General features: G+C 44.8%; 2 protein-coding genes across 4 annotated transcripts in view; both read right to left on the bottom strand.

The window, feature by feature from the left end:
* The window catches only part of TULP4 (TUB like protein 4), a 197,865-nt gene that overhangs the window by 128,780 nt on the left and 46,480 nt on the right, over positions 1-22,605 (bottom strand). For all 3 annotated transcript variants that reach the window (XM_060419298.1, XM_027972621.2, XM_060419299.1), the window contains one exon: positions 13,677-15,881. In XM_060419298.1, coding sequence (XP_060275281.1) covers positions 13,677-13,928 — 252 coding nt within the window. In that variant the 5' untranslated portion in view covers positions 13,929-15,881. The remainder of the gene's footprint in view (positions 1-13,676; positions 15,882-22,605) is intronic.
* Positions 18,369-19,718, bottom strand: LOC105609000 (keratin, type I cytoskeletal 18-like). Its single transcript, XM_042253677.2, is given in 1 exon segment — positions 18,369-19,718. A coding segment is annotated over 1 exon segment (1,284 nt). The 5' UTR covers positions 19,709-19,718; the 3' UTR covers positions 18,369-18,424.

Genomic DNA, 22,605 nt, shown 5'->3' with positions numbered 1-22,605 from the left:
TGAGTGCTAAAGCCAAGTCCCTGTTCCCATGCAGCTTACACTCAAACAGAAATGACAAAATGTCAAATACAAATCAACTTATCAGACCAATACTCTTTTATTTAATTCTTATTTCTCTGGCTCTTTTTTAAAAAGATACTTGTTTATTTATTTGGTTGCATCTAGTCTTTAGTGAGGCATGAGGGATCTTTAGTTGCAGTGCCAAGGCTTCTCTCTAGTTGTGGCCCGTGGGCTCCAGAGATTGCAGGCTCAGAGGTTGTGGGGGTGTGGGCTCAGCTGCCCCTTGGCATGTGTGATCCCAGCTCCCCAGCCAGGGACTGAACCCATGTCCCCTGCATTGGAAGGTGGATTTCGAATCACTAGACCACCAGGGAAGTCCCTGAGCAATACTCTTAAAACTAAGAATATTAAAAAAGAAAATTTTAGAAGGAAGTGAATAATTTAAAAAAGAATAAAGGACTCAAAAGTGCTTACGGTTTTGGGGACTAGATTAAAGTAGAACTAAAAGACACTGGAAGAATTAAGAACCTGGAATTGGGGAAGTTCTTAGAGACCACCTGATTTTCAGATACAGAAAGTTAGAAATCAGAAAGTATTGGCCGCCAGTCACACCTGAGTGACTGTGAGCCGGAGTAGAACCCAGGGCCCCTCCCACTACACCATCCATCAGGGATCACAGAGGGCTTTCAGACCCCAGGCCTCAGCATCTACTTGCTGCTGCTCCCTGGCCTGGTTCTCCTTCTTCACTGTTAAGGAAAGGAATCACGACAGCATTATTTTCATCGATTTGGTAGTAAAGGGAAGCTGCCCTCTCCAGCCTCTGGACTGCGGAGGGGGCCTCTCATACAAATCTCTACCAAGAAAGGGCTGTGAGGACTGATTTCTACACACACACCCCGCACACATACAGGTGATCATATCTTAAGCCTCTCCTCGGGGGGATCACAAAGGACGGCTAAGAAATGTCACGGCCGTAACTGCTCTCCGGGTAACCTTTCCCTGTGCTAAGACACACAGAGCTCTAAGACGTCAAGGAGACTTGGCAAGACACCCTATGAAATCAGTAAGAAACCACCTTTAACAAAAGGACCCACTTAACAGATAAGAATCTCAGAAACCGTAGATTGGTCTTAGGAACTAACTCAAAACAGAGGAAGAACACAAAAGAGTTTTTGAAAATAAGTGACAGTCTCAATTCTGTCACTAACTGAAATTCTAACTTATCCCGAATGGTCTCTCTGTTCTTTAGCTTATCTATTTGTAGGAGTTCAAAACCCAACTGCCTGTGAAGTCTGAGAGTTCATAATTACCATTTGTCCTGCTGCAAGGAAGCCATGGATGACAGAGTACACAGCAAGGACAAAGTATGTGCTGACTTCTTCTGTAATACCAGTACACTGTGATGGGTCTTCCTGAACCCAAAGAAAACATGGGTGAATTTCTCTACAACCAAGGTATATAAAAAGGCTTTCTAGCTACTGACTCAAAAATCCAGATGCAATTAAAGACCGATAAATTTGACCAGATAACATTTTTAAAACTTCTGTATGACAAAAAATTTAATAAGAAAAGTTAAAAAGATCAATAACAAACTGGGCAAAATATTTGCAATATATATCACAAATAAAAGACTAATATCCCCAGTACACAAAGACCTTTTAAAATTTAAAGACAGCAGAGTGATCAAAAATCCTATAGAAAAATGGACACTGTGACTAGACAACTATAAGACATAAAATGGCCTATAGATATTTTAAAAGATGTCTGACTTCACTCATAATAAAGGATATCAGATCAAAACTACACTGAGTTACCACTTCTCCCCTAGCAGATTAGCACAAGTTTTAATGAAGCTGTGGGAGAAAGGGGTCTTTTCCTATATTGCTGCTGGGAATGCAAAACGGTTCAAACACCACAGGAGGGAGACTGGCAACATCTAACGACTTATGTTTTCACACTTCAAAGCGGCAATCCCACTTCCGAGGACTCATCCTGAAGATACACCTCCAACAATATAAAATATACATGCACAAGTTATTTAATGCAGCTGAGTGCCGAAGAATTGATGCTTTTGAACTGTGGTGTTGGAGAAGACTCTTGAGAGTCCCTTGGACTGCAAGGAGATCCAACCAGTCCATTCTGAAGGAAATCAGCCCTGGGATTTCTTTGGAGGGAATGATGCTAAAGCTGAAACTCCAGTACTTTGGCTACCTCATGCGAAGAGTTGACTCATTGGAAAAGATTCTGATGCCGGGAGGGATTAGGGGCAGGAGGAAAAGGGGACAACAGAGGATGAGATGTCTGGATGGCATCACTGACTCGATGGACGCGAGTCTGAGTGGACTCTGGGAGTTGGTGATGGACAGGGAGGCCCTGCGTGCTGCAATTCATGGGGTCGCAAAGAGTCAGACACAACTAAGCGACTGAACTGAACTAGTTACAATTACAAACTACAGAAAACTCTCTGAACACGCAAACTTGGACACTGTTCAAATAAACTCTGGTACACAAACACAATGGAGCACCGTTGGGACAGTCTGCATGAGCTGACATGGAGCCGCTTCTAGATGCTGGTAAGCAGAAACACAAAGGTACAAAAGAGCACATATACACACCTAACACTAATACAATATTGCCAATCATATCTCAATAAAACAGAGAAAAAACCAAATATATAACATGCTCTTTTGTCACAGAAAGAAGAGACAATAAGGAAACATTATAAATATATATAGACACATACACACAAGCTTATCTTTAGGTAAGATGAGAGAAAAAGTAAAAAAGAATGAAGTCAGACGGAGGGAGTGCACAGGATAAGGGAAGGAGTGCAGTTCTCCGGCTAGACGTTCTTATGTGGTTTTCACGTCTGAATGCATATTAACATTCTACATATTCAAAACATAAAATCAATAAGAACAGAAAGAGGAAACACTCCAAAAATCAAAGTAAAACTGAAACAAACTCAACTGTGCTTCACATAAATTACCCACACTGAAGAAGAGCAGAGGGGAATTAATCCAAGCAATTAAGAATATTTACACCTCAGTATGCACACCAGGTGTGGGAGGTGGGGGCTTTGCAACTATGACCATAAAAAATGGCTCAAGCTAGGAACATTAATGGATGAGAAATGGAGAAAATGCTGATAAGGCTATGTGCATGGTTTTAAATATCCTCCCATAAAACACTTGTCAAATGCAAGGGAAAAACACAGTGACCACACAGTAAGAGAAGCTGGACGACACTTTGACCAGGTGAGCAAAATTAACATTAGCAATGAGGGAGACAGATACTAGATACCATGAGCCTCCACCAGTACCACTTACAAGTTACTCAGCTAAGGACAATTAACCTGAATTTTAAAACCCCAACTGCAGAGAGAGGGGAAAGGATATTCTTCTAAAATGTCAACGACATGGAAAAAAAGAAAAACTCAAGAACTGTTCCGGATTAAAGGGGTCTAAACATACATAACGGTGGCTTCCCTGGTGGCTCAGACAGTAAAGAATCTGCCTGCAATGTGGGTTTGATCCAATCTGTGAGTCTAGATTCTGTACTAGAGGAAAAATTCTGACGAAAGAGAAACAAAAACAATATGTTAACACATCGAATCAATGTTAAATCTCCTGAAAGCGGTTAACTGTACCACTGTGGTTATGTGACAGAATGTCCTTATTCTTAGGATTCATACATTGAAATATATCAGGGTAAAAAATCAAGAAATATGTTCTCAAACAGTTTGGGAGGGGAAATACACAAACACACACAGCACACAAGCACGCACAAGTAAACAACAGGTCAAACTGAGAAAAGACGGAATTTAACTTTCTTGCAACTTTTATGTATGTTTGAAATTATTTCCAAATAAAAAGGTTTTAAAATGCCTTTTATCCATGGTTCTAAGTCATACATTAATAAGCTCTCCGGGGTAGACCTGCAGCCCTGCCACAGTTACTGTCCAAAACAATGCAGCTCAACATGGTAGCTGCTAGCCACATGTGGCTCCTGAGTGCTTGAGATGTGACTGATACAAATTGAGAAGTGCCAAATGTCAAAGACGTAATATGAAAAAGAAGACAAATTATCCCATTAATAGTTTTTATACTGATTATGTATTGAAATATTTTAGACATACTGAACACATAAAATATATGATTAAAATTAATTTCACTTTTTATTTTTACTTTATACTACAGCTACTAGAAAATTTCAAATTATGCATGTGCTTCATGTTATATTTCTCTTACAGTGCTGATCTAATATATAATAAATTTTTTAATTTTAAAGAGATGTTGATCTCCTAAACAAGTATTTGTTACCTGAGAAAAATGTCAATTAACATTACAGATTCTGACTTCCCTAAGGTGATTCTGATCTTGGAAATAAAGTAGATAATTAGATTTTTTTAAGGTTTAATTAAGGGAAAATAAATATTTAAGGCCTTGGAGAGAAGAGCTCTTTGGTCATGTTGCTTAAGTAATTCTCTAATTAGCCACAAATCCCATCTGTAGTAAATTTCCTGAAGAGGGAAAAAAATAAAATCCCCAAATCATGAAAATATCAAGAGAACGGTGAGACAACAGAAAGGCTTTCACACTTCTGTTTTCTAACTCTGTATGAATAAAATTAATCTCCAAGTCCTAAAAGTTAACTTATAGCATGTTATGAACAGGGGTTTCACTGGTGGTTCAGCAGTAAAGCAACCACCTGCAGTGTAAGAGATGCAGGTTTGATCCCCAGGTCAGGAAAATCCTCTGAAAAAGGAAATGGCAACCCACTCCAGTATTTTTGCCTGGGAAATCCCATGGACAGAGGAGCCTGGTGGGTTACAATCCATGGAGTCTCAAGAGTGGACATAACTTAGCAACTAAACCACCAGAGAATAAACAAAACCTTTAAACATTTACTTCTGATACTAAGAAGTTTACAAAATAAACTTTACTGACAACAATGTTATTTTCAAGGTTATTTATTTTTCTATTTTAACTTTCTGATTAACAAACTCTTCCTTAACTCTAAAGGTATAAGAAGGAAATAAAGAGAAGCACTAAGCTAAGACAGACAAAATTTGCTTTTGCTTGAAACACTGTTTTAGGGATTATACACAAGGAGGAGAAAGGAAGGCTGGACATGAGTTTAGACAGGATTATTTCAGGAAAACTAAAGGTCCCTGGGACAGAGACAGTTTCTTTCCTCTATATTTTATTTGACCAAATCTAACTAAGCCAAGTGAAGAAAACAAATGTCAGTAAGAATTCTACACAAAAGGAACAGTTAGGAAGAGAAACCAAATGTAGGTTGCCAGGAGGCTGATAAAACCCCCCAGCAGTACAGTCTTGAGCAACATGCGTAGGCGGATTTGTTTTGGAAGTTTGCAGTCAAGCATGTGGATAGAGCCAGCTTCCCAGGTGGCTCAGTAGATCTGCCTGCCAACGCAGGAGTTTCAGGAAACGAGGGTTCGATCTCTGGGTCAGGAAGATCCCTTGGAGAAGGAAATGGCAACCCACTCCAGCATTCTTTCCTACAGGAAGAACTCCTGAAGGAAATCCCATGGACAGAGGAGCCTGGTGGGCTACAGTCTGTGGGAAGCAAAGAGTCAGAAACGACTGAGCACACGTGGATGGAGCCAATTAGAAACATCAAAGGGATGCAGAGCACAGGTTTCCAGGCTCGCTCTCCTGACCTGCACCCTCCCCAGCCACCCCAGGCCACAGCCCAGAGAGATGACTTTGATCAACACTAGACAAAAATCTGCAGAATGTGATACCTACTGCCAGGGGACACGGATCCATTCCTGCGTTGTCCCGTGGACTCGGACAGCAGTCAACAGGACGGGCAAGCTCTGCTTGAGACAGTCAAGGATGCCTTGCAGATATGGAACCTCACACAGATGAGGTGCCCCAAGTCCCAGAATCCCACACCTGTAACAAAACTGTTGCCACAAGCTTGGCCTCCCCCACCCCTTAGCTGGGGTACCTCCCATCCTGTTCCTAACCCCTCAACCTGCTCCCACCTCACATTCCATTCCCATATTCTACAATTGAGAGGCCAACTCATGCAATCTCAGCAAAGAAGCTGTGGCTCCACTGTTCCACCTTCAGAAGGAAACGCAGATGGGTCAGACATCAAGGATGACGATCTAACAGTATTAAACAAGAACAAAACTAGAGCTCTTTTATGTGCCCTGTCTGTGGGTCACCTCTGTGGGCCACCACCACCCTTTCAGGTGATAGGTGGTGTGTTCCCTTGGAGACCAAACAACACAGCAGACAGAAGGCACACACGTGTCCCAACCCGTGCAGAAAGGGGCTCAGCTCACACCCAAGTTGCCTGGCTTGAGAATCCATAGGTTCAGCTACTAATAAATCATGAACACAGATTCCCAAGAGTTAAAGAAATATTTCTTTCCCAGACTTCAATAATAATCTCATTCTTGTTCGCTCTCACTTTGACATGATAAAGCTTGCAGCTGCTTCCCTAGGAGGCTGTTACCAAAAAAAATACCGTCTTGTACCCTCATCCCTTTCTCATTCTCTTCAGCAAATATACACTCAAAGGATAGTTTCCCATGTGTCTACATTACTTTCAGGCATGATCACTTATTCCTATTGAGAGAAAAAAAAATAGACAAACCAAATCGCTAGAGCAAAAAAATGAACAATGCCATTATTTTGACAAATTCTATTTTCTTAACAAAATATAATTAAATTATATTCTGGGTTTTGTCTAGGGAAAATAAATCTGCATCTTATGTCTTTAAGAATCTTTTAAAAACATGTCAAAATAAAAATTATCCTAATCCATTTCTTAGAAATCATCTTCAAACAAGGAGCATGGAAACACACACAGAAGCCCAGACCACAGCACATGAAGACAGAAAGTGCAGGAGGGTGGCAACTGGCTTCACAGAACAGAGTGCCTGTAGAGAGGTCCCAGGAGAAGGAAGCCTGGGGAGGCTCAGGGACGAGGCTCAGACACCGTGAGAGGAGGGGAGCTGGCGGGGAGGACACCGGAGGGCTTGGGTGAGCACCCGCGCAGCCGGGTTATGCTCCCCTCCTCAGGGTCAGCAGAGATGTCCCCAGGCACTGCTCACTCGCTGTGTTGGAACCTGAAGGCAGAGTGAACCACAGAAACCAGTCTTGAAACCACTGAGCATGGAGAAGACAATAAGGACTGAAAACAAGAGTCACTTTCTGAGAGGCTAAGAGTGTGAGTCTGAGGGGCTCTGGCGCCGTCTCAGCTCCATCACTTAGCACAGGTGCGTCATCGCAGGTGAGCTGCTCGAGGCCCCTGCACCTCAGTTTCCTCATCTGGAAGATGATGGCAACAGCAGGTTGAAATGGTGCCGGCACACAGCACACACTCGATAAATACCAGCTCCTCTTGGTACCTATGTCATGCAGTACTTTCAGGAAAGAGAAAGGATAACTAAAGTACACTGGATATAAATTCTTTAGAATAGTTTAACAATACTTGAGAAACCAAAGATACCCTGTTAAGCACAGCCCTCCACAATGGGTTATCAACAGAGTTTAAGTCAAAAGATCTGTGAAAAGGCTTGTCCAGCATGATGGCAAAGAGAGAGGAAGGCATGGCTTGGACATCACATAGACGTCGAAGACACTGCGAAGCCTTGCTGACAAATGGGAACAAGGAAGGAAGGGCAGGGAGGCGCTGTGCTGGCCGTGTGACCCCCTGGCTGGCTGTGGGGCCATCTCCTGAGATGGAGAAAACAGATGGTGAGATAGGTTTCGCAGCTGAGGGGGCAGTGGAGAAAGAGGCTCTCAGAGAGGACTTAGTGTTTGAGAAGCCGAATGACTGATGTCCAATTCTATATCTCAGACAACAAACTGAAGAACAGAATCTGGAATTTCTCAGAAGGAGATGCAGGTGGAAGACATAAATTTGAGAATCGTCAGCGTACAGGTAGATCTGGCACCTGCCAACCTAGAGAGATGATCTAGAATTCAGGGGCACGCATGGGGCCCTCCAACACTGAAAGACCAGGAGAAAAAAGGCAGAGCCAGCAAAGAAGGGTAGAAAGCAGAGACCAGAAAGGTAGGAGGAAGATCAAGAGAGCCTGGAGTCCTGGGAAGCTTCCAAGAGAGCGGGAACAATAAAGTGGCCTACAGGTTCAGCAACATGGCATCATTGGGAACATGACTACCTCAGTGGAGTGGTGGGGAAAGAAGCCCCACTGAAGCAGGCTGACAAGTTAGAGGAAATTAAAATGAATGAATGATATTTAAAATAGTGGGAGGCGAGGAAATTAAGACCACAAGAACAGACCATTTTCAGTTAAGTTTTACCAACCCACACAAGCAGGTAACTGTAATAAAGCCTTACCAGTGCAAGCAGTCTGTTCAGTGTACAGCGAAGAGCCTGGGGTGGGAAGTGGGGCGTGCAGAGGGCAGAGGATCAGAAAAAGCTTCTCGGTGAAAAAGTAACAAGATCCAAGAACCCAGGAAACACTGTTCTCAAGTGGACGTATTCCTATAAGGAAATGAATCCCACCAAGCATGGACAAATGCCTGTCCACTCTCAAGTGAAGAAAATTTCATTAAATAAAGAATAAGTGACTAACTTGGATGACATCAATAATAACTGTAAAAAATTGTTTTCCTGGAAAAAAAAAAAACCTTCCCAAGTGTTTCAGTTGTGAAATCAGCCGACGACTACATCTGATGTCTGCAATCTAGTTATCCCGTGGCCAGAAAGAAGAGTAAAATCCCACCACAGCCCTTCACTAGAGTCTTCAGGGTATCTGTGTGTCAGGGCAGGCACAAGGGGACTGTGCGCCTTGTGTGGAAGGGCAGTGAAGACAAGGAAAATGAGCAATGGACAGAGATGACCAAAATGTCATCCTTCCTGAAAAGGAAAAAAGATAAAAGTCTTTGGAGGTTGCCTTTCATGATTCCCTTAAAGAAAAATGCAGCTCCATAATCATTTACTCAAAATGAGTAAATCATTGCAGTACTCAGCTGCAGTGAATAATCCTTGCAGCTTAGGTAGGTTTTGAAATTCAGAGTTTCTGAAATTTTAGATGCTGAAAACAGCAGACATCATCAATACATGACAACCCCAGCAGAGTCCAGGTAACGCCTATAATAAAATATAAATATTTCTGCAGCTGATATGATAGGGTGGTGACAATAAAAAGCCTCACATCAGTTCAGGTCTTGCCTGAAAAATCTTTTCCTTTTCAGAACCCTGAGATTTCACAACTCTGGATTAAGGACTGAGAAATCACACATACCACAAGTTTTAAGAAAATAAAGATATGTTGAAGGAGAGTGGCAGAACTCTGGGGTCCAATTCCAGCTGTCCTCCATACGAGCTGTATGAACCAAGGCAAAGCAGTTAACGTCCATAAACCTTAGCTTTCTGACCTGTAAAATGGGAATGATAGTATCTACCCCTAAGTCTGCTGCAGACATCCATGAGAAACTGCGGTTGGAAGGCAGCTGGAACCAAGTCTGGCCCTGGGCAGTGGGTGACTAACCACGGCAGTCTGCCCGTGACCTCTCCAATTCTAGCACAGGGAGCCTCATGCGCTGGGAAACCAGGATGGCTGGTCACCCTACTTGGCAGGCGCCCAGTAAACAGGAACTATTCTAACATCAAGAACAGAAAGTAGCACAGGGAACTATAGTTAGTATCTTTTTTTTCCCATATATATTCCAAGATATATTCAGTATCTTATAATAAATCATAATGGAAAATAAATGAAAAAGTATTATATGTGTGGATAACTGAACCACTGTGTTGTACACCAGAAACTAATACAACATTATAAATCAACTGTACTTCAATTTTTTAAAAAACATAGAAATGAAAAATAAAATTACAAAATGGAAAAACCACATGAAATAGTTTCAGTGGTGAAATATGCATGCCACTGGGAATTTTTATCACCTCTCTGGTGGTAGAAAGAATTCTAAAGCAGCAGTCCCTGGTGTGTACACCCTGGACGACACCCTCACATGGAGATGAGCCCTCTCCAGAGGTGCAAAGTCAGACTTGGAGCTACAGCAGATGCTCTCCTGCCGGCCGTGGAGACACGGGTGGCCATGTTGTGGAGAGGGCCACGAGGCAGGAGCCTGGGCAGCTCTCAGGGCTGAGGGCCTCAGTCCTACAACGGCAAGGAACTCATTTCTGTCAACAGAAATGAATGAGTCTGAGGGCCACCCCAGCCTCAGAAAAGCTCACAGTCCTTACTGCCATCCTGCTTCCCATCCTTGAGACCCTACACGGAGGACCCAGCCAGGACTGCAGACCTACAGACTGTGAGATAAGAAGTGGGTGCTGGGAACTACTAAGTCCATGGTAATTTGTTATGCAGAATCTAAAATATGTTTTCTAAGAGAGCATCCAGTTCAAAATTACAGGTGTGTGTGTGTGTATGAAGAACACAAGCATCTGTTTATAAACAGAAATTCCTTGCATAAAATCACCTTTTTAATATGAAAAATTCAAATCCAAATTAAGTTTCTTACACAACTGACACTTTCCATACATTGACTACAGAGGCATCAAATGGCACAATCACTTTGGAAAATCGTTCCAGGCAATTCCTACTAAAGCTAAACGCGTGCCCATCCTATGGCCCAGAAACCCGTCAAGAGGGCAGAGATCCACAAGAAGGCACACACACGAGTGTTACAGGCACGTCTCACAAAAACGGCCAGAAACTGGAAGCATTCCAATGCCCACCAGCAGAATGAACAGACCGTGGTGCCCTCCTCCAGGGGGAGACTGAAGGCCGCACGAGCGCGCACGCCCAGCACACAACAGGGCCGTCCCTCACAGACACCGCTGAGGGAGAGGAGCCAGACGCAGAGCCAAAGGAATGACTCCACGCACAGCAAGGTCACGCACAGGCGCGACTGGTCTGTGACGACACAAGCCAGAGTCTCAGTCACCTCGCAGTGGGGTGCAGGGCCTGCGAAGGGATCCCGGGAATGCCCTGCACCCCAATCTGGCTTATGGTTACACCTCAGATCGCATATGCAAATAATCACTGGGGTGTATGCTTAAAGTTAATGCACTTTTACCACATGCTAGCCACAGGACTGGAAAAGGTCAGTTTTCATTCCAATCCCAAAGAGAGGTAATGCCAAAATATGCTCAAACTACCGCACAATTGCACTCATCTCACATGCTAGTAAAGTAATACTCAAAATTCTCCAAGCCAGGCTTCAGCAATATGTGAACCGTGAATTTCCAGATGTTCAAGCTGGTTTTAGAAAAGGCAAAGGAACCAGAGATCAAATTGCCAACATCTGCTGTTATTAATGGCTGAGTAATACTCCATTGTATATATATACCACATCTTTATCCATTCCTCTGTCAGTGGACATTTAGGTGGCTTCCATGTCTTGTAAACAGTGCTGCAGTGAACACTGGGGTGCATGTATCCTTTCAGATCACGTTTTTCTCCAGATATATGCCCATGAGTGGGATTGCAGGGTCATATGGAGAAGGCAATGGCACTCCACTCCAGTACTCTTGCCTGGAAAATCCATGGACGGAGGAGCCTGGTAGGCTGCAGTCCATGGGGTCGCTAAGAGTCGGACACGACTGAACGACTTCACTTTCACTTTTCACTTTCATGCATTGGAAAAGGAAATGGCAACCCACTCCAGTGTTCTTGCCTGGAGAATCTCAGGGACGGGGGAGCCTGGTGGGCTGCCGTCTATGGGGTTGCACAGAGTCGGACACAACTGAAGCGACTTAGCAGCAGTAGCAGCAGCAGCTGGATCATGGAAAAAGCAAGAGAATTCCAGAAAAACATCTATTCCTACTTTATTGACCATGCTAAAGCCTTTGACTGTGTGGACCACGATAAACTGTGGAAAATTCTGAAAGAGATATGAATACCAGACCACCTGACTTGCTTCTTGAGAAACCTGTATACAGGTCAGGAAGCAATAGTTAGAACTGAACATGGAAAAACAGACTGGTTCCAAGGAGTACTGGAAAGGAGTACGTCAAGGCTGTATATCGTCACCCTGCTTGTTTAACTTATATGCAGAGTACATCATGAGAAATGCTGGGCTGGAGGAAGCACAAGCTGGAATCAAGACTGCCAGGAGAAATATCAATAACCTCAGATACGGAGATGACACCACCCTTATGGCAGAAAGTGAAGAAGAACTAAAGAGCTTCTGGATCAAAGTGAAAGACGAGGGTGAAAAAGTTGGCTTAAAGCTCAATATTCAGAAAACGAAGATCATGGCATCTGGTCCCATCACTTCATGGCAAACAGATGGGGAAACAGTGGAAACAGTGTCAGACTCTATTTTGGGGGGCTCCAAAATCACTGCAGATGGTGATTGCAGCCATGAAATTAAAAGACGCCTGATCCTTGGAAGGAAAGTTATGACCAACTTAGATAGCATATTGGAAAGCAAAGACATTACTTTGCTAACAAAGGTCCGTCTAGTCAAGGCTATGGTTTTTCCAGTGGTCATGCATGGATGTGAGAGCTGGACTATAAAGAAAGCTGAGCGCTGAAGAATTGATGCTTTTGAACTGTGGTGTTGGAGAAGACTCTTGAGAGTCCCTTGGACTGCAAGGAGATCCAACCAGTCCCAGGTGTTCATCGGAGGGACTGATGTTGAAGCTGAAACTCCAATACTTTGGCCACCTGATGCAGAGAGCCGACTCATTTGAAAAGACCCTGATGCTGGGAAAGATTGAGGGCAAGAGGAGAAGGGGATGACAGAGGATGAGATGGTTGGATGGCATCACTGACACAATGGATATGGGTTTGGGTAGATTCGGGTTTGGGTAGACTCTGGGAGTTGATGATAGACAGGGAGGCCTGGCCTGCTGCGGTTCATGGGGTCGCAAAGAGTTGGACACGACTGAGCAACTGAACTGAACTGACCCTTCAAAAATATTCTTTCCCTTTAGAACTACCCAAAACCACCTAATGACAATATAAGGTGGATTCCTCATAAGAAACTAGTGGACAGGGCAGCATGAATATGGTTAACAGGCTATGTAAGTACACTTCTTTCAAGCACACTGCTCACTAAATGCTGGTTGAAGGAATTTCAAAGATAATGACCACATTTATGTTTATCAGAAGCCCAAAGGAGTCTATACACAGGTATACATAGCATAATGTCCTCAATATACTATAGCCAGCAGATGTGAAAACTCGTGGCTCTTGTCCTATTAATTACTCCCTTCATTTCCGTCCAGTTAGTTTTTTTATCTACCTCCGACATGAGAATACACGCTAGGTGTGAGGCCACCACCAAGCACGCAGATGTGAACTGTGCATGACCGAGACAGCACCATGTCCATGGTCAGCACGGCCCATCTGACCCCAGGGCAGGGACTTTGCCTGGATAAAGGTGACCATAAGGCTCAGAGCGTGACAGACAGGTTAGGAGCATCTCATCCAATCTCACACCGGGTCAGAACGCCACTCTGGGGTCCCTGCCGAGGGGCCCCACCAACCACGGCAAAAGAATGAGGGATGCTGGAGAGGTTACACAGGCCACCGGGAATAGGGTCTCCCTGGGAACACACACAGAAGACAGGGTTCAAGTCTGAGAAGTCTCCCCTGGCAGCAAGTCTGAGGACCTGGGGTCCATGCCGGGCAGGGCTTACAAACACCACCCGTGACCAGACCGAAAGCAAAATAGAAGCCCGCTCACCTCGCTATTGTGGCCCCGCAGGTTGAAGTTGATTCTCTGTGGAGTGTTTCTGTCCCGGCGGCAGTGGCTGGAGGTGAAGGTCACCCCGACGACGCCGCGCCCGTTGCCCGTGGCCAGCCAGCCCTCCTCATAGTAGCGCCTGCGGCACACGGGCTTCTCCTTCTCACTCTTGGGGACGCGGCCCTTCCAGGACAGGCAGAGGATGTTGGAGTCGCTGCACAGGACAGGCCCATGCTCCACCGCTGCATACATACTTTTTTTGGAAGAACCGTTTTACTTAAAGAGCAAGGCTGAATGCCGAAAAATTTAAACCAATTGCTCTCACTGACTGGTGTTACTTCTGTTGTTGGCTTGTGCTGTTTTGCCCGACCCCCTTTAATTGAAACTGACCTCGTTCTAATTAAAAGGTCAGTATTTTATAAAGCTCCACCAAATGCATAGTGAAAAATTCCTCTATAAAAGATGATGGCAGTCTGCTAAGAAAAGATAATGCTTAAAAAAAAACGTGGGGTCCATTTTTATTTTCAAGTCCTTAGAGGAAGAGCCGGGTGACCCTTTGGAGAAAGAGCATCATCGACAAGTGGTGATAAAGAAACTGAGTGTTCTTTTCACTTGGTTCTTCTTATTCAGCCTGAGATTCCAGTTTAGTGTAATGTGATTCCAGACACAAAGGGCTGCAAATACACAGATTTCAAGTAACTTAAGGCTTTAAGAATCCCTCGAGCTGGAGTGTCCCCTTCAAAAGTTCAGATACAGAGGCAGAACACACGGGATCATCTTCCTTCTGAAGCCACCCTTGGGCTTGCTTTCTCAGCTACACCAATTTCTGCTGCTAAAGCTGAAGAAGATTGCATAAAGGGAAAAAAAGGCACACAAACTGTGCAAAACAGACTGGAGTTTGTGCAGACAGCAGTCCAAATTTTAGGAGGAAAAAAAAACTCTTTCCTCGCTGTTCAGAGCCAGAAACCTCCAACTTCAGAGCCTAACCGGGCTTCCCAGCAGGTGGCTGTGTCCCCAGGGAGGGCCGCGACACAGGCTGACGCAGCCCTGGGGGCCATAGAGGCAAGCGAGGAAGCCCCTGCCCCTAGCAGAGCCAGGAGGTTCCAGGGCTCAACAGGAACGTGGGCCTCCAGCAAATCTAAACACACGTGCTGACAAAGGGCAGCCCAGCTGGGCTACAGGTCTCCGTACTCCCTCCCCTAGTCACTCCTCCCCTTTCTGCTCCTAAGGATGACGTGTTTTTCCATCCTGAAAGGAAAAAACTAATCCCAGAATTAAGTCCATAAATTGGTCCCCCTCTTACATGCAAGTATGCCTGGACTCAACACAGGAGAGAACCCCTTAAAGTGGAAACATAGGCAAGAGTCGGGTTCTTTTCTCACTGTCTCCCTGAAGAGTGACTGTGCTGTCTGAAGGGCACTCTCCTGACCACCTTCAAAGACCGTCTCCAAATGCCCCGGGTACAGTCCAAGGAAAGAAGCTTTACAAGGATGTGCCTTGATAATTATTTTGTGATTAGCAGTTTCAATTGCTACCTTAAGGAACTATCCTACAGATACAGGCAAGGAAAAGGGAAATAATAAATTTAAATTTCTGGACTTTTAAAAAGGCAAAGAAATCAGTTCATTGTTCAAACTTGCCCCATCACAACCTGGCTGGCTTTCCTCCAGTCCTAAGCACACAGTGAGAGCCACCCTTCAGTCCTGAATTTTAACGTCTGTCCAAATCACCAGACCCACTGAAAAATAAAGTGCAAAAAGCACGGCACACTCCCACCTGCAAGGCTTGAAATCACACTTCCCCCTCAGTCACCTTCTCATTTAGTTCCTTCTTTAAACTGGAGAGGTATTTTTGAGGCTTGATCTGTGCAAGCTTTTTTTTCTCTTCTTTTTGCAAACTTTCTTTACCCGTGAAGACCATATGGAAAACTGGCCATTAGTGATGTATTTCTCTCCCCGGGCTCCCAAGCCCAGTGGTGTCAAGTTGCTCCATCTGATTCTTAAATTAATTTTCATCAGTTGTAAAACTCTTCAAGAGAGCACAAGAATGAGCCTCTCTTCTCGTGTAAATGTGTATGTATAGAAAGAAAGTTTTAAATATACATAGACACACACTCTTCAAACGGCACACAAAACGTCTGTTTTCCCAGTTGTTTCATGAACCATCAGATTAATCACAGCTTGAAGGCCCTGGAGTCTGACAAATCTGTAAGACAAAATGGGACACACAGAAAAAGAATTTAAAATCCTGAAGAATAAAGGTTTTAACACACTTTTACTAGTAAACAGATAAACATAATACAATAACATAATAATCGCTGTAACTGAAATCAGAGACCCCTCTGGACACACATGTTTACCAAATGGAGCTACACACTGGTAAGATTTCAATAGTAAAAGAGCACTCCACGCCGACTCACAGGCAACACGCACCGTAAGGAGCTGGATGCCATGTGCCATTTACTAAGCTTGCCAGTGGCTGCGCAGAGTGAGTGAAACAACACTGCACTGTCCCTTCTGAGACTGGGAGCCCTGAATGTGCGCACTTCCCGGCCAGAGGTCACCATCTTGAGCTAAGCGACATCCTCAAAAAGGAGATGGAAGAGGCTCCAGCAAGTATCTGAAGGGATGTTTTCACTTTCAGTAAAAGCTCTTCCCTGAAGACACAAGGCAGCGAGAGCCTTTAAAACTCTCCATTCATGACTGCCAGCAGGTCACAGAGCAAAGCCCAGCTGTCGGCTTTTACGTTGTCTACTAGCAATAAAGTTTCAGAGAATCTATCTCCAGCAAACCCATTCCTTCCTGCTGCCTTTGGTCCGGCTCCACATCACATCCACAGAAACACTGGACGACTTGCTCCCTAACTTCCCCCCTCCGTCCCACCTTCCAGAGAACCCTCAGAGTGATCTTTCTAAAACTCAAGGCTGCTCAAAGAGCCTGGACTGTCCTCTCACCTCCCCGGCACCAGGCCACCCCCAGAGAGCTAGCTGAAATGGACAGCCCAGCCCTACCTCACCCCCATACCTGACACTGGACCTGGATATCTGCATCTTTAACAAGTTCCCAAGAGACGCTGACGCTGCTGGTCTGGAACCAGCTCTCAGAGCCACTGGCCTATGAGATCAAGTGCCAGCAGGACCCTTCGCGATCTGATGGCACGTGTCCTCCTCTGTTACAGCCCCCGCACCCGGCCTGTGTTCAGCCCTCACCCTCTGGCCAATCCCTAGACTGCGTCCCCTCTCCTTCTTGTTGCCATGGCCTGTGCTCCTTTCCCAAGCCAGGCCCACATCTCCTCTAACACCTACTACACAGCACCTTTCCTGGGAAGCTTCCCAGAGACCCCATGCTAACCCGCCAACAGCCTTCATCTCGCTTCATCCTGACTCTCTTCCCGGCACTCCCAGAGGCTGAGAACCTACGCTTTTCATCCCTGTCACAGAACTTAGCACAAACAAGTTACTCAATGGAAGTTTCTAAGAGGATGCAGGCCAAGGCAAGGCAGAAGCTACAAATAACTTCCTTGAGATACCCTAATTCAAATGAGTCACAGTACATATACTTCCTTTGTGTCTAAAATCAAAACAATTCAATTCTCTGAGGAAGCACTTGTACCTAAGGGGGAAAAAGTAAAAACAAATGCTATCAAATTCAAATGAATGCTATGTTCTTCCTCCAGAAATCCTAACACCATGGTACAATATTCCCTTAGTCCCTACCCCTGGCCTGTAGACGAGCACCAGAGAGGAAAAGCAAAAGCACCTTCTCAAGACCCAGCAATTACTAATGTTTAACCCACATTAAACACGACAATGTATACCATCCATTCCCTCACATCCTCCCCAGACAGGAGGTGGTCCATAACATCAAAATTACTTTCAAAATAACACTAAGACATTATAAATCTTCACTGCATCACAATTTCTTTCAATTGTGCAAAAGCAACAGCGGGGGCAACCGCCAGCCCAATGGCACAGACCAAGGCCCAGCATCAGCCGGTACCAGGGCTCGTCAGACCTTTTAACATGCCGTCCACGTTTAAGGATGTTCTTAATGCAGCAGTAAAAATGATTATTATTCAATCTCACCCCTTGAGGCCATGGTTGTTCAGCTCTCTGTTTCAAACAGTGAGCTCTCACACAGCCCTTGTGCAGACTGCAGCGCCATGGGGCAACTGAGGAGAAGCACTTGTGCTAGTCTAAGCTATGGGCTGAGCACACCGCCTTCTTCATGGAACACCATGTTTACTGGAAAGAATGACTGACAAATCATGGTCATTCAGGCTTGGGTCTTTGGCAGACATTTTTCTTTAACATGAACAAACTGAGCTGTCACTGATGGTATTTGTTGCCAATAATAAAAGTAGAGTTTTCAAGTTAAAATTAAAATTGTGGGAAAAACAGCATCTATCATCATGTGCTTGATAGAATGCCAAGATTTAAAGACACTCTGCAAGCAAAAGAAGGTGGTATTGATAAAGGTTAACTTTTGATAGCAGACTTCATATTTCATAGTGTGTCAGTATTTGGAATATTCACATAGCTTAAAGCAACATTTTTCAAATGACCAATGCATATTGATAACAATTATGCTTTACAGAATCATTCAAAGTGCAAAAAAGAGAAATGGATTTTAGTATAAACAAGTACGAAAAAGTCACTAATACATTTATTTTTTATTTTTATTTTTTTTGCAATAATGTCTCAACTTTTATTGACCTCCTGCCCCCCAGGGGACCCTGCTTCTGCTGCCTCAGTGCCTCAGAACTTTGGTGTCTGAGGTCTCAGACACCACTTTGCCATCCACGAGCCTGAGGGTGGTGGTCTTCTGGATGCTTTGCCTGGAGGTGCTGCTGTCCAGAGCGTCACCAAGACTGAAATCCTCCCCATCTTCCAGCAGACGGCGGTAGGTATTGATCTCAGCCTCCAGCTTGACCTTGACATTCAGCAGGGCCTCGTACTCCTGGGTCTGGCGTTGCCCCTCTGCCCGGGTCTGGGCCAGCTCTGACTCCAGGTGCAGGAGGACTCCGTTGAGCTGCTCCATCTGCATGGCGTAGCGGGCCTCCACTTCCCTCAGGCTGTTCTCCAAGCTGGCCTTCAGATTTCTCATGGAGTCCAGGTCGATCTCCAGGGACTGCACGGTGCGCCTCAGCTCTGTGAGGGTCATCTCAGCAGCTCCTATCTCCGCGGTCTGCGAGGTGACCACTGCGGTGCTCTCCTCAATCTGCCGGGACCAGCACTTGTTCAGCTCCTCTCGGTTCTTCTGAGCCAGCTCGTCATACTGGGCCCGGATGTCTGCCATGATCTTGCTAAGGTCCTGAGGTTTGGGGGCATCCAACTCCACGGTCAGCCCAGAGTTGGCAATTTGGTTTTGTAGACCCTTTTCTTCCTCCTCATGGTTCTTCTTCATGAAGAGCAGCTCCTCGAGAACCTCGATCTCAGTCTCCAGCTGCAGCCGGGTGACACTGGTGTCATCGATGACCTTGCGGAGCCCATGTGTGTCACTCTCCACAGACTGGCACATGGCCAGTTCCATCTCATACTTGACTCTGAAGTCATCAGCAGCAAGACGGGCATTGTCAATCTGCAGAACAATGCGGGCGCTGTCCACAGAATTTGCAAAAATCTGAGCCCTCAGGTCCTCAATGATCTTCAGGCAGTGTCCCCAGTCTTTGACCTGGGGTCCCTTCTTCTCCAGGTGTTCCCGGATTTTGCTCTCCAGTCTCCGGTTATCCGCCTCCAGGCTCACCTTCTCCAGGTAGGAGGCCAGGCAGTCATTCAGGTCTTGCATGGTCTCCTTCTCGCCCTGGATGCCCCCTACACCCACCAGACCCCTGGCCATCCCGGCGCCCAGGTTCCTGGACCCCCAGCCGCCCCGGACACTGGTGGTGCAGGACACGGAGATCTGGGAGCCCGAGCCCCCGGCGCCTGCATAGACGCTGGCCACGCTGCTGGCCAGTCAGACCCGGTGGCCCGATGACTGCACGGAGCCCAGGGACCGGTAGTTGGAGAAGGTGGATTGGGCGCTGAAGCTCATGATGTTTGTTCTCGAGGAAAGAGTGAGGCCAGGACTCTAGGTGCTGGGCCCACTAATACATTTAAAATTCCACATTGGTACTAACCTTTAAGAAACTACCACTTGTTGAGTTCTAGTGGAGTAACAAAAATATCCATGATTAGCTGAGAAGACTATTAAAATACTCTTCCCTTTTCCAACCACATATCTATGTGAGGTCAGATTTTCTTTAGACATTACAACAAAACAGCATATTGCAACAGATTGAATACAGATGCAGATATGGGAATATAACTATCTTTTCAGTATGTTTAGACCATTTCTGCTTTATTGACTATGCCAAAGCCTTTGACTGTGTGGATCACAATAAACTGTGGAAAATTCTGAGAGATGGGAATACCAGACCACCTGACCTGCCTCTTGAGAAATCTGTGTGCAGGTCAGGAAGCAACAGTTAGAACTGGACATGGAACAACAGACTGGTTCCAAGTAGGAAAAGGAGTACGTTAAGGCTGTATATTGTCACCCTGTTTATTTATCTTCTATGCAGAGTACATCATGAGAAATGCTGGGCTGGAAGAAGCACAAGCTGGAATCAAGATTGCCAGGAGAAATATCAGTAACCTCAGATATGCAGATGACACCACCCTTATGGCAGAAAGTGAAGAGGAACTAAAAAGCCTCTTGATGAAAGTGAAAGAGCAGAGTGAAAAACTTGGCTTAAAGCTCAATATTCAGAAAATGAAGATCACGGCATCTGGTCCCATCACTTCATGGGAAATAGATGGGGAATCAGTGGAAAGTGTCAGACTTTATTTTGGGGGGCTCCAAAATCACTGCAGATGGTGACTGCAGCCATGAAATTAAAAGACGCTTGATCCTTGGAAGGAAAGTTATGACCAATCTAGACAGCATATTCAAAAGCAGAGGCATTACTTTGCTAACAAAGGTCCATCTAGTCAAGGCTATGGTTTTTCCAGTGGTCATGTATGGATGTGAGTTGGACTGTAAAGTAAGCTGAGCGCTGAACAATTGATGCTTTTGAACTGTGGTGTTGGAGAAGACTCTTGAGAGTCCCTTGGACTGCAAGGAGATCAGCCCTGGGATTTCTTTGGAAGGAATGATGCTAAAGCTGAAACTCCAGTACTTTGGCCACCTCATGCGAAGAGTTGACTTATTGAAAAAGACTCTGATGCTGGGAGGGATTGGGGACAGGAGGAGAAGGGAACGACAGAGGATGAGATGGCTGGATGGCATCACCGACTTGATGGACGTGAGTTTGGGTGAACTCTGGGAGTTGGTGATGGACAGGGAGGCCTGGCGTGCTGCAATTCATGGGGTCACAAAGAGTCAGACACGACTGAGTGACTGAACTGAACTGAGACACTGAAGATATTGTACCAAAATGTGAAATATTGCTACTCTTCTCAGTAAAGTTTTCAGTTAGAAAGTACAGCTATTCTTTCATAGAAAATAGATTATTTATAATTTTTAGGTTTGTTTTTAAATGAGCTAGTAAATTTTTTTATTTCTGTTTTAGTTTCTAATATCGTAAATCAGCAGCTCACACCCACATTGGAGGAGTATTCTTGCCTGGAGAATCCCATAGACAGAGGAACCTGGCAGGCTATGGTCCATGGGGTTGCAGAGTCGGATACGACTAAAGCAAATGAGCACCAAAATCCACATACTCAAAGCTCTTTTTGGACTTCAAAAATTTTTGAGATACAAAGGGGCCCTAAAACCAAAAAGGTTAAAAATCACTGACATCCCAACTCTCCAGAATGGAAGCCTTAAATAACTATTGAAATAAAGTGTCAGTATGTAGGATAAATTTCCATAGTAAAAGCACAGATCAAAGTGTTTCATTTTGTGTATGTTGCTATGGTTTTAAACCAAACTTTTAAAATTAAAAGTTCCATATATGCTAGACAAATAAGGCAGCTATTTTAAAGAAAAATGGCATGCAGCTTTATTATTTCTCAAACGGATAGTGGATATCAAAATCTAACAACAAAAGAACACAATTATAGTCTCCTAATTACTGAAAGCAGGTGCCTATCTTTTATTTTTTAACTCTTTGCTGTTCTTAACTCCATGTAGTTCTTTAGTTTTGGTTTCATTGCTGCTCAGGCTTTTCTGTAGTTGCAGCAAGCAGGGTTTGCTCTCCAGTGAGCCAGCTTCCCGCTGTGGCGGCTTCTCTTGTTACGGGGCCCAGGCTCTAGGGCTGGAGGCTTCAGGTGCTGCAGCTCCTGGGCTCCAGAGCACCGGCTCAGTAGCGGCGGCACACGGGCTTAGTTGCTCCATAGCATGTGGGATCAAGCCCATGTCCCCTGCACTGGCAGGTGGATTCTTTACTACTGAGCCACAGGGAAGCTCAGCTTTTCAGCTGCTAAGCTGTGTCCGACTCCTTGCAACCCCATGACCTGCAAGGCCCAGGCTGGCGCCAGTCTTAGTGCTACCATTAACAGAAACAGGCGATGTGGGATGCTCCCCTTCTTTCTGTCTTATTTTCTCAGGAGAAAATAAGGATATAACTGATCAGTTTCTAGGGGAAGCTGATTTTCAAATCAGCACTAGTAAAAGGGTTTGGTATAAAAAGGTTAAAAGGCAACTATTCAACTGAAAGCAGTGACTTGAAACAAATATTTGCACATGTACATCCATGTTCAAAGCAGCACTATTCACAAAAGCTTGAAGGTGGAGGCAACCCGAGTGTCCTCAGACAGATGCGTGAGTAAACAAGATGTGGAAACACATACAATGTTATTCAGCCTTAAAAAGAAATTGTGTCTGAAACATGCTACAACATGGATGAAACTTGAAGACATTACGCCAAGTGAAATAAACCAGACACATAAGGGCAAATATATATAAGTATGATTCCACTTATATGAAGAATCTAGAGCAGTCAATTT

The sequence above is a fragment of the Ovis aries genome, chromosome 8 (genome assembly GCF_016772045.2).
Source record: "Ovis aries strain OAR_USU_Benz2616 breed Rambouillet chromosome 8, ARS-UI_Ramb_v3.0, whole genome shotgun sequence".
NCBI classification, from domain to species: Eukaryota; Metazoa; Chordata; class Mammalia; order Artiodactyla; family Bovidae; genus Ovis; species Ovis aries.
The sequence above is the reverse complement of the archived record's forward strand: the minus strand, read 5'-3'. Positions and strand labels throughout refer to the sequence as shown.